Source organism: Acanthisitta chloris, unplaced genomic scaffold (genome assembly GCF_000695815.1).
Source record: "Acanthisitta chloris isolate BGI_N310 unplaced genomic scaffold, ASM69581v1 scaffold13965, whole genome shotgun sequence".
Lineage (NCBI taxonomy): Eukaryota > Metazoa > Chordata > Aves > Passeriformes > Acanthisittidae > Acanthisitta > Acanthisitta chloris.
In genome coordinates this window covers 1-14966 of record NW_008675522.1, presented here as the reverse complement: position 1 = coordinate 14966, position 14966 = coordinate 1, and the positions used below count along the sequence as shown (strand labels likewise).

At 39.6% G+C, this 14966-nt stretch overlaps 1 protein-coding gene across 1 annotated transcript in view; it reads right to left on the bottom strand.

The window, feature by feature from the left end:
* CDC40 (cell division cycle 40) overlaps window positions 1-9054 on the bottom strand; it is a gene marked incomplete at its 5' end in the record, with an annotated part of 31507 nt that extends 22453 nt beyond the window's left edge. The window contains 3 exons of the mRNA XM_009075787.1: window positions 4435-4564; window positions 6102-6188; window positions 9014-9054. Of these exons, the coding sequence (XP_009074035.1) occupies window positions 4435-4564; window positions 6102-6188; window positions 9014-9054 (258 nt within the window). The remainder of the gene's footprint in view (window positions 1-4434; window positions 4565-6101; window positions 6189-9013) is intronic.
* Between the last annotated feature and the right edge of the window lie 5912 nt (window positions 9055-14966).

Here is a 14966-nt window from a genome sequence, read left to right as displayed (position 1 = left end):
CTTTCTAAGGCTACACATTTTAACAATGACCATAATGGGGTATAAAAATCAACACTGTTGACAAAGAAAAGAAAGCCATAAAAACACCTATGACAATGATATTGATCTCAAAACAGGAGAGTTATATTAAGGAAAGAAGGTTTTGAAAAGGAATAGAAACTGAGCACCAAAAGGTAAAGTGTCCTTCAAATGCAGGGACTCTTCAAAACACAAGGTACGAGAAAAAGAACTAATTCCTGCCAGCTATTAAAAGATGACTTTAAAGTGACCAGAAGGAAGTGAGCACAGCTGAACAGTATGTTAAGAGAAACCATTAGAAGTAAGAACCCATTCTTCAAAGAGCTGAAGTTGCATCCAGATGTGGAAAATACAAAGAACCAAACTCTAACAGACAAAAGAAACACTACAGTAAGGCAGCCTCCCCCCAAAAGCAAGGGGCAAATCACATAGGGTATAAAAACTAACACTTGTATGTTGTGAAAACCTGCAGGGACAGAAAGTGTGCAGATAGCATGTAGGCCAACAGATGATCGAGGAAGGAAAACAGAGCATCAGTGAGGTGTTTTCTTAAACATGTTTATTATGGAGGAGCTGGGGTAGGCTCCTGTGCCAGAAACTTTCTCCATGGGTAACGTGAAACAATATCTAGGCCAAAGCGAAATGCCAGGAGACTAAAGAGTCAAGTAAGTGGTAACAAAACACTGGGACCAGGTGGCAGTCATCCAAGGGATGTAAAGCCAAACCACAGTGCAAAAACTCTCACCTAGTATCACCTCAGTATGTCAGAAAAGGAATATATCAAATGCAATGCCTACCTTGAAAAGACGCTTCAGAGGAGATATGGAGAGCTACAGCTCAACCAGCCTGACATTTTGTATGGTTAGAAGATTCAAGAGTAGAAACCATAACCAAAAAGCAGTGAGTATGCACTTGGGTGAGCATTGTATATTGCAGCAGAGCAGATAACACAGTTTTCCGTACAGGTAAATTACAATGACAAAACCTCCAGAATATTTCTGAGGTGACAATCCTGTGAATGAGCAAAGCTTGGCTGATGTTGGATACCCTCATGAAACCAAGTTAGATGGATTACAGGGTGCCTCAAAGACACTTTGAAAGACACACAAGGCATTGCATGGTCAACTGATGAAAGGTTATTAAAACACTGTCAGGAATAAGTGGTTGGTTTGCACAGCACAGGCAAGTTGCTGTCGGATCCATGCTCAGGCCTGTGGTGTTCAACACATTAATAAATGATCTGGGAAAATGCAGCAAGTAGCTTGGAGCAAGTTACTCAAAGTCGCAGAGAAAAATGCAATGTTAAGAATTCTTAGACAATGAAAAGGAAAAGCTTCTCATTTTATTAAGCCACAGAACAAATTTGGTGAGATTAACATGTAAACACTGCAGAGTTTTGCTCTTCATCCTGGGAACAAAACAGTGGAACTAGCAGAGACACAGAAGAAAGACAAGGATAATCATAGGCATGAAAAGGCTGCAACAGAGGAGCAAGAAGATTGATCTGATCTTTTCAGGTGAAAAAAAGAAAGCAGACTGAAAAGAAGATATGGCCAAGATCTATAAAATAAGAAATGACAGAGGAATGGTGAATAACGACTTCTTATTTTGTCTTCCAACACAAGAGACTAGGGGAGATCAAGTCAAACTGCTGTTAAGTTCCATAAGTTCAAAATGGAGCTACTTCCTCACACAAGGTGCTGGCAAGCTGCAGACCTGCCTGCAACAGGTTACTTGCATAAAAAAGAATTATATGGGTTCAAGAAGCAGCTGGCCAAGTTTGTCAAAAGGACAAAACCAAATAAGCCCAACACACTCATTGAAAAGTCATAAATGTTCATATAACAATTGCCCTGGGCTGAGAGACTGCATATTGAAATAAAGTATTCAGATGTATCACTATTTGCTTGCTTCCTTCGCCTCCTCACTAGGTACCTGTTGCTGCCCACCTGTCTGACAGAACAAAGGGCTGGAAGGACCCTCAGCCAATGGCAGCATGGATGTTCTCAGCTATCCAAGCATCACAAGGAAAATACTTCCAACAGCAAATATTTGCAGCAAACAGTAAATATTTACTGCAAGGGAATCAGCTAAGAAAGATTATTTGCCAAAAAATACTTGGGGTTTCTGATTAATATATAGGTTTGTCACTGAGCATGTATTCACTTTCAGGATAAAATATAATATAAAGCTGCTTTTGTTTTGTTGTGAAGGACAGTGAGGCAGTTGAGCTGTTTTGGATACATGACCTCATTTATCACCTTTGTCTTTCATTTATTGTCACTGCCTATCTACATGCAACCATTGCAGATTTGTTTGAGACTTCCTGCCTTAGTGCAATGGTGCTAAACAGAGTAACACAGGTCAGAGGTGTCTCAAGATCTGCAGCTTCTAAAAGAGAGGTTTGCTCTCCGTTCTTCTGAGGTGTTATGACTCAGTCATAAAAAACATGTATGTCTTAGATTTCTGCCTATTGATTCCACTTGCGCTTTAACACTTGGCATTTTCTGAGAAGATATTTATTACATTCTTCCCAATGGAAAAAGAGAATATTACTTTTTTTTTTTAGAGATAACTTTTTGACAACTTAAAGGAGTGAACTTCTAGTAAGCCAGGATATCACGCTCATTTACTGCATCTTCTAGCTTCAACTTCAGCTTCTCAGTGCTTGTTCTTGCAGTTTAAATTGCCTCAATCTCAGCCTTTCCATAGTTCCACTTTCACTGTACCCAGATTGTTATCTGCTGAACATTTCTAGAAAGCTGAATACGATAGTTGCACAGTTGCCAATCTTACCAGCCTTTAAAATACATTTTTATACTTGTTTGTAATAGAGCTCTGAAGGCAATTGCTGTACACTGATGACAAAAGCCAACAGCAGGAGTTTCAAGTGGACTAATTCTACCTTCCCCCAAACTGAACTTCACAAGCAAAAAACCCCAAACCAAACACTATATGTGTACAGACCCTTTTTTCCAGTTACCTATTTTACACACACAAAAAGGCAAACCCACACAATGCTACCTTCAATTTCACAGAACAAAACCTGATCTGTCTATTCAGATGCTGAATAGGCTCCTACCTGCATTGCCTGTCAAGTTCTAACATCAAAATTACAGTCAAGTTAGTTGAAATTATGCTATTAAACTAGATATCCATTTCTTAATATTGGCATTTTGCTTATATTCCACATCCTAACAACTCAGTGCAAAGTACCTATTAGCTAATAAACTATGTAAAAAAAACCAAGCCACTGTCTTAAATATATTTCAATTTTTAACAGTTACAAAAAAACCCTAATAAAACCCAAATACAAAAAAAAACCTGAGGACATTACAGTCTCTGATTTTAGGTAGTTTACTTCACCCAGATTTCACTGCAATCCCCAGTTCCCACCGATGTTAGCAATAAAGTCCCAATCTCATCCATCATAGAATGCAGCCAGTGAATTCATGCATGCATAAAGCCCTAATGAATTTAAGGGGATTCATGTTTGGGAAGGTGATCTTTGAGGCAGGACAGTTTGCAGGGAATAGTATTTTGAATGCACATAAGAAAGAAGAAAGATGCGAATCTGTTGTGCAAGAAGTTGAGTGCTGTGACATTTTACACAGGAAGTATCAGAACCTGCCTAATAAACTGAATTTGAAGAATATAAAGTGATATTTCATCTGAAAACAACAACTCTCATTTTCAGGACAAGCACTTGTAGTCAAGTTTAAAACAGCAATGAAAGCTTACAATGAAACACAGAATAAAAAATAACCACTGCTGAATGCAAACACATGGCAGTTTTGTTCTTTCAAATGTGTCCAAAAGAATGCTTAGAATCCATAGTCTTTCCTTGCTTGTCCTATTAAAAAAATAATTTTTTACATCAAAAAGGTTATTCAGGATAAAAAAGCAGCTCCTACAGTGACCACTGACACAGAGTTCTTTGGATCTGTCTTTGCTAAGACTATTTTCTTACTTATTCAGCTTGTATCTAGAGGCAAATGCTGGAGAACCTGACAACTCAGTAAGCTTTCCCTTTTGGTTTTGAGAGAGGTGCCTGTAGTTAGAATCACATGAAAGAATCTGTTTGCACAAGAGATCTACTGTTAAAAGTGTGAAATTTTGATTTGTGTCTTCTACACTAGATGCAACTAGTGGAAGCATTAATTAAGAGGGACTTGCTAGGAGATCATACACTGGATTACAGTTTCAAAGGGAATTACAAAACGAGTTTTCCCAAATAAATACTATGGTTTCCAGCCATGTGGATTCTCATTCAAAGACCTTTTCCCATTTTAGGAAGTCTGATAAAAAGCAATTTACAGAAGCTGCAGTCCTATTAACTGTTCTACTGAGAACAACAGAAGTTGTCCAACCTGGGCATAATAAAGGTGGAGGTTAATTCCACTGTTAAGGACTTACCATAGGTTGCAAATGTTCTCCTTTGTTGTTCAAACATGAAATCATTAATGTGAGCTGGTTCTGCATATCCAGAAAGCATATTTCTAGGTGCAGCCATCTGTTGAGTCCTAAATGGGTTTTCTGGTCCAAACTACATAAAAAAAATGTTAAAGTACAGCAGAATTAGTAATTTCTTATTTTTGTGTATGTACTTTTTCAGGGGAAAAAAAAGACTTGTCTTTCAAAAACTGTAATGCAAAATCACTTCAACTTCCTATTTCCTTATGACTACTGAATAAGCTGCTTAGTCTGTTATTTTACACAGTAATCACACAGTTGATTTGAACAGTTCATCTCACGATTGAACTTTCTAGCCTGTATTACTGGTACAGAGGAAAAATCAATATCAACTACTTGACACAAACCACTGTCATTCAGTACGTGATCAGTACAAGCATTCAGAAGACAAAACCACAACACACTGTTCCTTGTAAGGGGAAGATATCAAGAGAGATATATCAGCTTCTATTAAACACATGCATTTAATACAGAATTTACACTGCCAACAATACTTTCCTGCATTTGGAAAGCAAGTGGGGACTTGCTGCATTACTGCAGGAGAAACACTTATGAAACCCTGCCTTTCTTTTCTTCTTGCAAGATGATGAATGCCAGTCTGATTAGGGAAGAGAACAGTGATTACCAATATGTGCAGCACACTGAGACTAACATCAGACTAAACCTACTTGTAACCCCTATGCTTGTCAGCCACACTTCAAACACCTGAGACTGCCCCACATTAGCTTTCCCTAACTTAAACATTTACACAAAGCAACACTGTAGTAAGTTTAAATCAGTACTTTTGCTCACACTTGTCAAGGCTTTAATAGAGTGCAAAATGCAAACTTGGTATGAGAAGACCAGTTTATGTGGTTCCACAAAAGGTTTTCTAAACATAAACCATAACTGATGTACAAATTTGAGATTGATGCAGCATTTGTCTCCCTGGAGTGCTAACCCCTGGTCTAACAGAAGACAAAGAAGTTCAATGCTGAAAAAGTTAAATGCTTGAACAGCTATTTTTATCTTTCAGATAGCCTGTCAGTTATAATAAAATGGAACGTGGTTCACATGGCACCAGGCAGTCTAAATTCAGCCTAAAATGGCTTTTTAGCTATACACATTTAGCACAGCTCAAGTTACTAAAATTCTTAATACTGATGTGAATAATTAAACTGAAAGTACTTTGATTTTAATTTTAAATCCTCCTCTAAAAAAGCCTTATATCTGCAGGACTTACAACTGTGCGTTGTGCTCTAAGGAGCACGATGAGCAAATAGCAAAAATGTGAAAACAGTAAGAGACAACTTCAGTGCAGTTCATCTCTTACTAAACATCTTTATAAGGGTCCTTCCCTAGCTAAATTTTTAATTTCCATAGCTGTAATTCTGATAAACACTTTGAGATTCTTCTTGGGAGAGCTTTATGCAGAATATTAAAACTCAAGCATTAAAAATACCAACACACCAATGCAGAATCTTTTTTTTTAATTTGCCCAAACTAGATCCCAAAATGCAGCAAAGCATCCAAAGAACTTATGTCTTATAGGCAATTCACATGAGATTTATAGAACCTCTGCTCTTTAAGCCAAAGGCATTTCTGCTCTAAGGACCAGTATTGTTTCTTACCTCAGGTGCAAACATAGTTTCATAAGTGGGATTGTATTGAACCTCCTTGATAGCAGGATCAAGGTGGACTCCTGTTTCCACATCTTCCTGAAATGAAACAGGCACATTAATAAACCATTTTTCACACACAGACTTCTAAATATATGACATCACTTTATTTCAGTCCAAGTTAGTTCTGTAGTTCAAGTTGACACTTTCAGCATTATGAGTGCAGAAAAGCACCTTGGCCAGAGTTTATATTTTAAAAAAATATTGATTGCAAAACCAATGTCAGGCTCTCACTGAGAAGCTCTTCTAAGACACATGTGGAATTTTGCATGTGAATTTTTACTGTTTTTTTCTAAAAGCATTTCAAAAACAGCAGCAAGACTGGAGGAAAGATTTTTTTTTTGGAGGATGTTTGAAAACCAGAGTTGTAAGGAAGAACCAATTAAAATGGTCACCAGTAATATAAAGATATGAAAAGTAGAGTTCCCCAAAAGGTCTAACTGTTCTGAAAGACAATTATGATAAAAATACTCCATCAGCACAAACATTAAGTACAACAATGATTTTCAGAGAGTGCAACAATCCTTCATCTCCAAGTTTTTACCGAAAGGTACAAAGGTATTTCAGCTTTAATAGTTAAACACATTTCCAAGCCTGTTGTGACAAAAGCTTATCTTGACAGATGAAGGGACAAGAAAGAGGGACTAGTACAATATCTTCTCAAGGAACTCAAAAAGAAAACTCGGAAGGGCACACAGCTGAAACAGAGGACAGAGAGGGGAAAGGAAAAGGCTGATAGGGTAGCAGTGCTCAGACCTGGTTTCAGAGCCCTACAAAGGCTCATTTACATTGACTCTAAATAGACAGTACCTCCCTCGTCACCCAGAGCTCAGTTAACGAAGGAGAATGTTATTCTGCAGTATTATTAATGGCATTGCTTCCTATATCTTTATTCGAGAATAAATGTAATTGAAAAGAACTCATGATGTGCTAATGCATTGATAACATTCCTAGCAATCATACTGAAAAAGCTATCTTAGCATCAGTGTATAATCAGTGCTTACCTACAGCAGGATCCAAAAGCATTTGTGACTCAGAAGAAGTGGCACAACAGTGAATCAAATTTTAGAAGTCACTTCATTAAAATTACCTCAAACAAACTCAATCTTGCCTTGTATTAGAGTACTTGGTAAGAGTAAAATGGCATGTTCTTTACTGGTTTAATATTGTTAGCTATTCTCTGACATGCTGTGCCCAGAAGCTTTTTTTCTCCCCAATTCAACAGCAGGTCAATTACAAATTTGCTCATGCATGTAAGACTTAAAAGATTTTAAAACTTGGTTTTCTAGAACACAGAAAACAAAAGCAGTACCTAAAGATCTTTGGCTTCTTACCTGATTATATTTGATTAAAACTGCGTTTAAAAAAAAAGGGTGTTGAAAAGAAAGAGCATGACACTGGCTTTTTGCTTTTCTGTCAATTGTTTTTCTGCTAAGGCACTGTTTTAGCAGTTCAACCAGAAAACTTTAGTCTCACCCTGTATCGATCATTTTAACAGGCAGGTCCAGCCACTGCACTGATCTTGTTTGAACCCTTCGTGCTGCCAGTTCTCAGCCTGACCATCTTCCCCATTCCACACGACCTTTCCAATTCACTGGGCTTAGATGACAACAGCTACTGGTACATTCACAGCCCTGACTTTCATACAATGTGAACTTGCCTGGAAACAGCACAGCAGCCTTAATCCAGTCATTCAGCAACAAAACCAGACATCCCCAGCTAGAACAGGAGCAGAGCAAAACCATCTCCCAACCTGTATTACCTACACACTTACATTTCCTTTCACAGCTCCGTGTCCTGAGAACATTTTCTATAGACAACTTTTTCATGTTACATCATACAGTTACTCTGCCACCTAGACCTCACATCTGGTCCATAAAAATTAACATAATTGATAATAAGGCAAAATTTATCTGATCAACATTTAAAAAGTGATCAGTTTACTTGAAATTAAGATACCGTTTTTTTCCTGCTCTTTAATCTGGAAAAGTGAGAAAAATCTAGTTTTGCAAAGATGCCAAGAATTTTTCAGTTCTGCTATTTTTCCTCTTCTTTCCTTCCTGTTAAGTTCTATTATATGCTGCTTGGTAATTGAGAAAAGAAACAGATTGTGTCATGAAAGCTGATCCTCTGCTGGACGATTATAGCAATTCTGGTTCTACTTCGCTGCTGGTGGAACAGTGCTGAGTCACTTGGAAGCCACACAATATGTTCACTCCTAGACCACCACAGGCACAGCCTTTCTGTGCGAAAAGCACCGAGCCTTGAAATTGAAGCACATGTTATATTTATCAGAGCTACACTCTCCAAGACCTCCAGTCTTATTCATGTTTTCACATATTTGGGCATAAAATGATGATCCAATAACGAGCTGCTGAAGCACATAATGGTTCTCTTTTCACTATGCCTTTTTGCTTTAAACTATATAAGAATTTGAATGAGTTCCAACTCCCCATTTTACTTCCTCAGTATTTTAAAGAATTGAAATCTTGATAGGAATATAAAGTATTGACACAACATATTCTGAAATGTTAGTCTATGGCATGAGTTCAAATAGCAGCAGACAGATTATCCTGTGGTCAGCATCGTACAGCATTACAAGACTCTGGTAGGTAGCAGAAACACTAAAAATACCAACCTAGCCTATCAATCACTTCACAAATTGCCAAGCTATCTGCATTGGGGTGTTTTGGTCGTGGGAATGAGAGGAAAGAGCTCATCAGCAACTTCTGCATACGGTGAAGATCACTGGGTACAACTGCTGCATTGCCAGAAGACCATCTGAGTCTAAATCATCTGAGACCCAGAAAGCACAGAAAGTAAATACAGGTCTTGTGACTCTGATGCTTTATGCTGGCAACAGCCTTCACTGCATGCATTCTAGATGCATTTGCCATAGCTACAGCTAACAGGGAAGGGATCACAGGAGCAGCAGTCTGGCAGAGCTGTGACTGAGATAAGGTAATCTAAAGGATCACGTCTCCCTGCTGTGCTCCAGTTTTCCCTTTGGTCACACATATGTCTTGATTTATCTAAAAGCCTAAGGTGAGCAGTTCATCATGTAGCTTATGTACCAAGTGTGACACAAGTGGCTCTGCAGGATGGAAGATGATCAGTAGCTAAGCTGAAAGAGGAGGGCATCAGTGAATTCAGTGATGGGCTGAGCATTACCCTAGATCACTTCCCACTCTTGAAAGCACAGGAATCATAAAAGGAGAGGTCAAGAAGCTGTCAGTTTAAACAAATACAGTGTTCCTCCAGAGAAAGATAAAAGTTCAGCTGTAGGACTGGCAGAGAAGCAGCTAGTGTTTGCTGCAACTCAGAAACTGTGTAAATATGGGCTTTATGGCATATCGTAATATCATTAAAGGTGGAACAGTCCCTTTAATCTGAACAAGAACAAATGAGTTTTTAGGAAGTTATGTTTTACTGAATATGGCTATCTCGAAAGACATGAGATATAACGGAACTGCAGACCTCAGTTCTACATGCCACCTCTCTGCTTTTCTCAGTGGCTGCCATGTACCACCACACATGCTACTGAAAAGGGTCCAAATGAGAAAAATCAAGAATGATCAAAGAAAATATGTCCTGCACAGAAAAACTGAACAATCTAATCCAGCCCAGAAAAGATTATACAACTTTACAGAAATAAGGACAGCCAAACTGCACAGTCTATAGACCCACTGAAATTTGGCAGCCAGGTTAAATGAGTGTCTGTTGTTCACACTGACGCAAGTATCACTCCTGTTACAAGGCAAAAAGAGGCAGATGATGTCATATCACCAAACTACCTACTGTTTTGGTTGTGTTGTTTTTCAAAGATGTGGTGTCTTCTTACTTGTAGTATCAGGTTGATTTACAGTTCAGATGTTTTGATTTGGTATAAAATTCTTTGATAGTTAAATGCTTTCCTTTTGCGTCTGGCTCTACATACTGTGTCACACTGTACCAGGGGAATGGCACTCAGGGCAGTGTCTGCAGTATTAGCAGTTCCTAAGGAATCTATCTGGAGACAGAGAGAAGCTTTTGGTGCCGAGTGTAGACAAGCAGGTGCTTTATTATAACTCCCTGGAGATCACAGAATCCTAGGTTCCTAGGAAGGCATGCTACTTTAGTCCTACCATAAAGGCCCTTTGGACACTTAAAAGCATAAGAAGAGCACAGGGAATAGAAGGGATTTTAGACTATAAATACAGTAAAACAGATTAACTTTCCTTCTTACCAGATTCCTTAAACATGCCACAATCTTGTTATTCTTCAGAAAAAACCCTACCTGAATGCCCTAAACCAATACCTTTACCATCTACAAAAAGTAATTGATTTATAGAGTACAAAATAGTTCAATAATTAAAAAAAATTCTGAAGAAAAGCTTGCTATAAGTTTTTTCTGTGTGTAGGCAAGACAAAAACATTCCTAAAACTAAACAACGGTGAAATCCCTGTAACAGGCAACAGAAAAAACCCACAAGCTGCAGCATGGACTGCATCACTGGGTGCTAATTCTGTTCCTTAGGAAGAACATAATGTTGCTTATGTTTTCCAGTTTCATCTCGTGCAAGCAAAGAGTTGTGATGTCTATATGTTCGGGTTTTTACTTTCTTTTTTTTTTCCTCTGGACATTTCAGATAATAAACCTACAATGTTCTCTTCTCCCTAGGTAAATTCATTACTAATTAGTCAGATAGCTAAATAGGGCAGGCTACTTTGCATAAGATTTAATTAGTTTTAATTATCAATTAAATTAAAATGTGGCAAATTAAGACCCCATCCCATGAGCCACAGAGGCTTAAGCACTTTGTCACTTACCAATTCTTGCATAAACCACTTGGGCTGTCAAATACACATTATCTCATTCCAAAGATTTTCAAGAGAAATGCCATTTACAGTGAAGCTCCAGCATTAAGAGAAGGCTGTTACCTGCTTTACTCTTTACACCCATTCATACACTTGTCACAGTAAGTGACCACCACACTATCTTCAACAGGATAAAAATAAACCAGTAAGAAAAGCATATGCTAAATGATTTAGCTGAACTGGGTTAGATCCCCAGGATCCTGCAGGGTGACAGGTTCTAAACATCTACTTTCTACAAGATACTTTGTGTTAAAGAAATCTGGGAAAGCCGTGTTAAAGGAAGATGAAACATTCATCCCAACTAACACCTCCCCAGTCACTAATGTTCAATCACTGCTACAGAAAGATCACATGCCAACTTTGCATCTTTCTTCTCTCCATAGCTAGGCAGGGATTAGGCTTTAAAAAACACTCAGAAATGTGACTGAAGTCTATTTCTTCCCCCGAAGGAAAACTTTTCTGGAAACCTGCATAGTGCCAAAGGTAAACTAGATTCAACAGGGAACTGAGATTTCCAACCCCTTCTCACACCAAAGGCAACACAGACCCTCCAGCTCCTGCACTGGGGTGTGCCAGACTAGTTGATTTCAACCCAGTTAAGCGTCCTCTCCTCAAGACCAGTGAAGAAGACACTGTAGACAAATATCACAAAATCTGCTCCCATCCGAGTCCCACCCTGGACAGAGTTCAAGCACTCAATGTTGTCTCTTCAAAGGCAAAGCTTATAGCTGCAACATTTCCTGTGATTTCTTCAAAGAATGTGCAATTTCCTGAATTTCCTTCAGCATCTATAATTCAATAGCGAAGGTAAAACTTTGTCAGTAATCTCAGGGTGAGTTTTTTCATATCAGTTGAAGCTGTAGGAAAATTAATTGTAATTAGGTTTGACAATGCCCTGGCTGTGGGCAATTGGGCTCCCTTCCCTTTCTGGAACAGCCTCTACTGACAACACTTGTGCTTACCTGCTACTTGATGATGTATCTGGAGTAAGAAAATATCTTGACTAACCTATCCACTCTCCTTACAAAGGAGAAACATCAGCCTTACGATAACTTGACACCTAGGGGAAAGGAAGAGCAGGGCAAGTGTATATGATACTACTTCAGCACTCTCCCAACATTTAGGTACTTTCAGGTCAGAAGTCTTGGTGAGCTTGAAGAAATCTGTGTATTTATTGACACATCTTCCTTCCACGGACCTCTACCAAGTACTTGCCCAGACTCTCCCCGTAACAGTGCAAACTTCTTGCACACACAATATTTCTTGGCTTGGGAATAAGCACTACTACATGTTGCAATTTTCATCTAGTCAGCTTTCTAATTAAGACTGAAAATAGATCAATTACTGGATTGAAGTAACCAGTAAGTATAACTCAATGATATCTATTATGAGTAATTTAACATGAAGATCAGCAAAAGGCTTGTTTCAATGAGCAGACTGTAAGAGCAGGGTGTAACAAAAGCCTCTAACTTGTAAAACACAATTACAACTCATTAGTATAGCTTTCAATTACATATATATAAAAAGATATTTCTGCGAAAATAATTTTTCTATGATGCACTTTGAGGCAAGGACTCAGCAGATTTCTGTAGAATAAAGAAATAGATCTTGGAGTAACATCTTAGGGCTGTATTTGATATGCACATTTCAGTAACAGCAAATAAACCCCCAAACTCTAGCTGAGTGTGCCTTACTAATAAAGAGAATGAGGAACTACTCCTTTTTAAAGTACCCAGACATCAATGTCAATGCAAGTTAACAGGCCAAAAATCAGGTACACTGACCAGAACTAGAACAACAAACACTTCAGATTCACATTTTCAACTACGGAAAAATGCACTTGTGTGCAGCTGCTGTTTATATTTATTGTATGACTAACCCTTCTAACCTCCCTTCTTACCACCATATGGTCCCTTGTATAATACATCTCCATGCACTCGAGGGTACTTGATCCTTGGTCATGTCAAAACAACATTTCCCCAAGTGAAGTGATATTAATGAACTGTAACTTTGCTTTCCTACTTACTCAGCTTGCCCTTTTTCTGGGCCTGTACCTCAGGGACACTTGTGGCCTACACCCAAACATCGTGTCTGTTACATTTCCTAAACTCTGAAGAGTTAGGGTAAATTCCTGAGGGGGTGACTGGTGAACTTCCACTGCTGATGGGTAGGACGCTATCATTTTTAGACATGGAAGGTGTTGAGGACATGTTGTCTGTGAGACCTGCACTTATTTCTTGAACTCTAAAAGAAAGCCTAATATCACTGTTCAAAGAAATGACACGATGCTCCTCAAAGAAGGTTGACATGCTAAAAGAAGCTCCAGTGTGCTGTGTTCTGAAGGCCTCAGCTTGAAGTCATTGCTCTTTTCAGTTGTATCTACCTCATCTATGACCTCAAACAGAAACTACAGACAGCATCTTAGTGAAGTAGCTTCATACTCAGAAACCTCACTGCCTTTTTATCTTAGTTAGCACTGCAATGCCTGAGGCAGAGGCAGTTGCAGTTGTGCTGGTGGACACCCCTTCCCGGGCACAGCCTGGCAAGCAGCTTGGAATGGAACGTGCTGCTGACACCTGCCTTTCTCCACTGGAGACCTAACTGTACTAGCATAGTACATCTGCAAACCAGATCAAGGAATGGATCCAAGGACAAATAACTTCACCAGAGTTTTGTTTCTTAAAAAATTCAGATCACTTCCCTGATGCCAGCCCCGAGCCACTGCATAAACCTTTCTGCTGCCACAGCAAAGGGAAAACCTGTTGCTAGAGCCTCGAGAGTGGTGAAAAGAAGCCCTAAGAGTAGAGAAGGGAAGACTGTGTGGAGACCACAAAACAGCCTTCCAGTATCTGATGGAGCTACAGGGAAGCCAGAGAGGGACTCATTGTTAGGAGCTGCAGTGACAGAGCAATGGCTATAAATTGAAAGATGGAAATTTTAGGTTAGATATTAGGAATAAATTCTTTCCTGTGAGAGTGGTGAGACACTGGCACAGGTTGCCCAGGGAGGTAGTAGAAGCACCAACCCTGGCAGTGTTCACAGCCAGGTTGGATGAAGCCTTGAATAATCTGGTCTGGTGGGAGGTGTCCCTGCCCAAGGCAAGGGGGGTTTGAGACTAGATGATCTGTATGGCCCATTCCAGCCCCTAAAATTCTATGATTCTGTGAAAAGCACAAGTAGTGCTACTTGCCACTTACAATCATTCACACTCAGGAAATACTACAGATGTTACTCCTTTCAAAGCCTGTGCAAGACCCTCTGCCAGATGCTGCAATTCAAGAAGTCAGGTTTCTAAGGCCCTGAGGGATAAAAAACTGCAGTCACTGCATACAATACAATGCATACATGCAAATAAGTTGTGACAGCATGTGAATTAACTACTGACAACAAAGTGAATGATTCCATCCACCTCTTGGGTCACAAAGCAGGAAACTTTTCATAACACCTGGAAGCAACACAACAACACGGTGACAATCACCATGATGAGACGTTTGCTTTTGATTAGAAACCAGCTGCCTGTACCAAAATCCCAAAGCCAAACCAGCATCCTCTGTGCCCCCTTTCTGGGATCACAAAAACGAGCCAATGTGATACTGAACTTGGAAAACGACAAGTTTCCCAAGCAGTGGTGAAACGAAACCCAGAAACACCGATCAGCTTCCAGGCTGCCCTTTAGGACTGGATTCAGTTGCATTTGGCCTATCAAATATCGACTTCACCTCACCGCCCGGGAACACTACGCAGGAAAACATCTTTCTGAGGGAACAGCTGACAAGAGGACCTAAGGAGATGCGACCAAGGCACGCCTTGAGATAAGAGATAACACGCTACAATAAGCTTAACCCCGCAGCTGGAACGCACCCTCGCTCCCCGACACGCACTCTCGCTCCGCAGCTCCAACCCCGCACCGACTCCGCGCGCTCTCCGCCCGCTGCCAGGCCCAGGGCTGTGCCCCGCGCC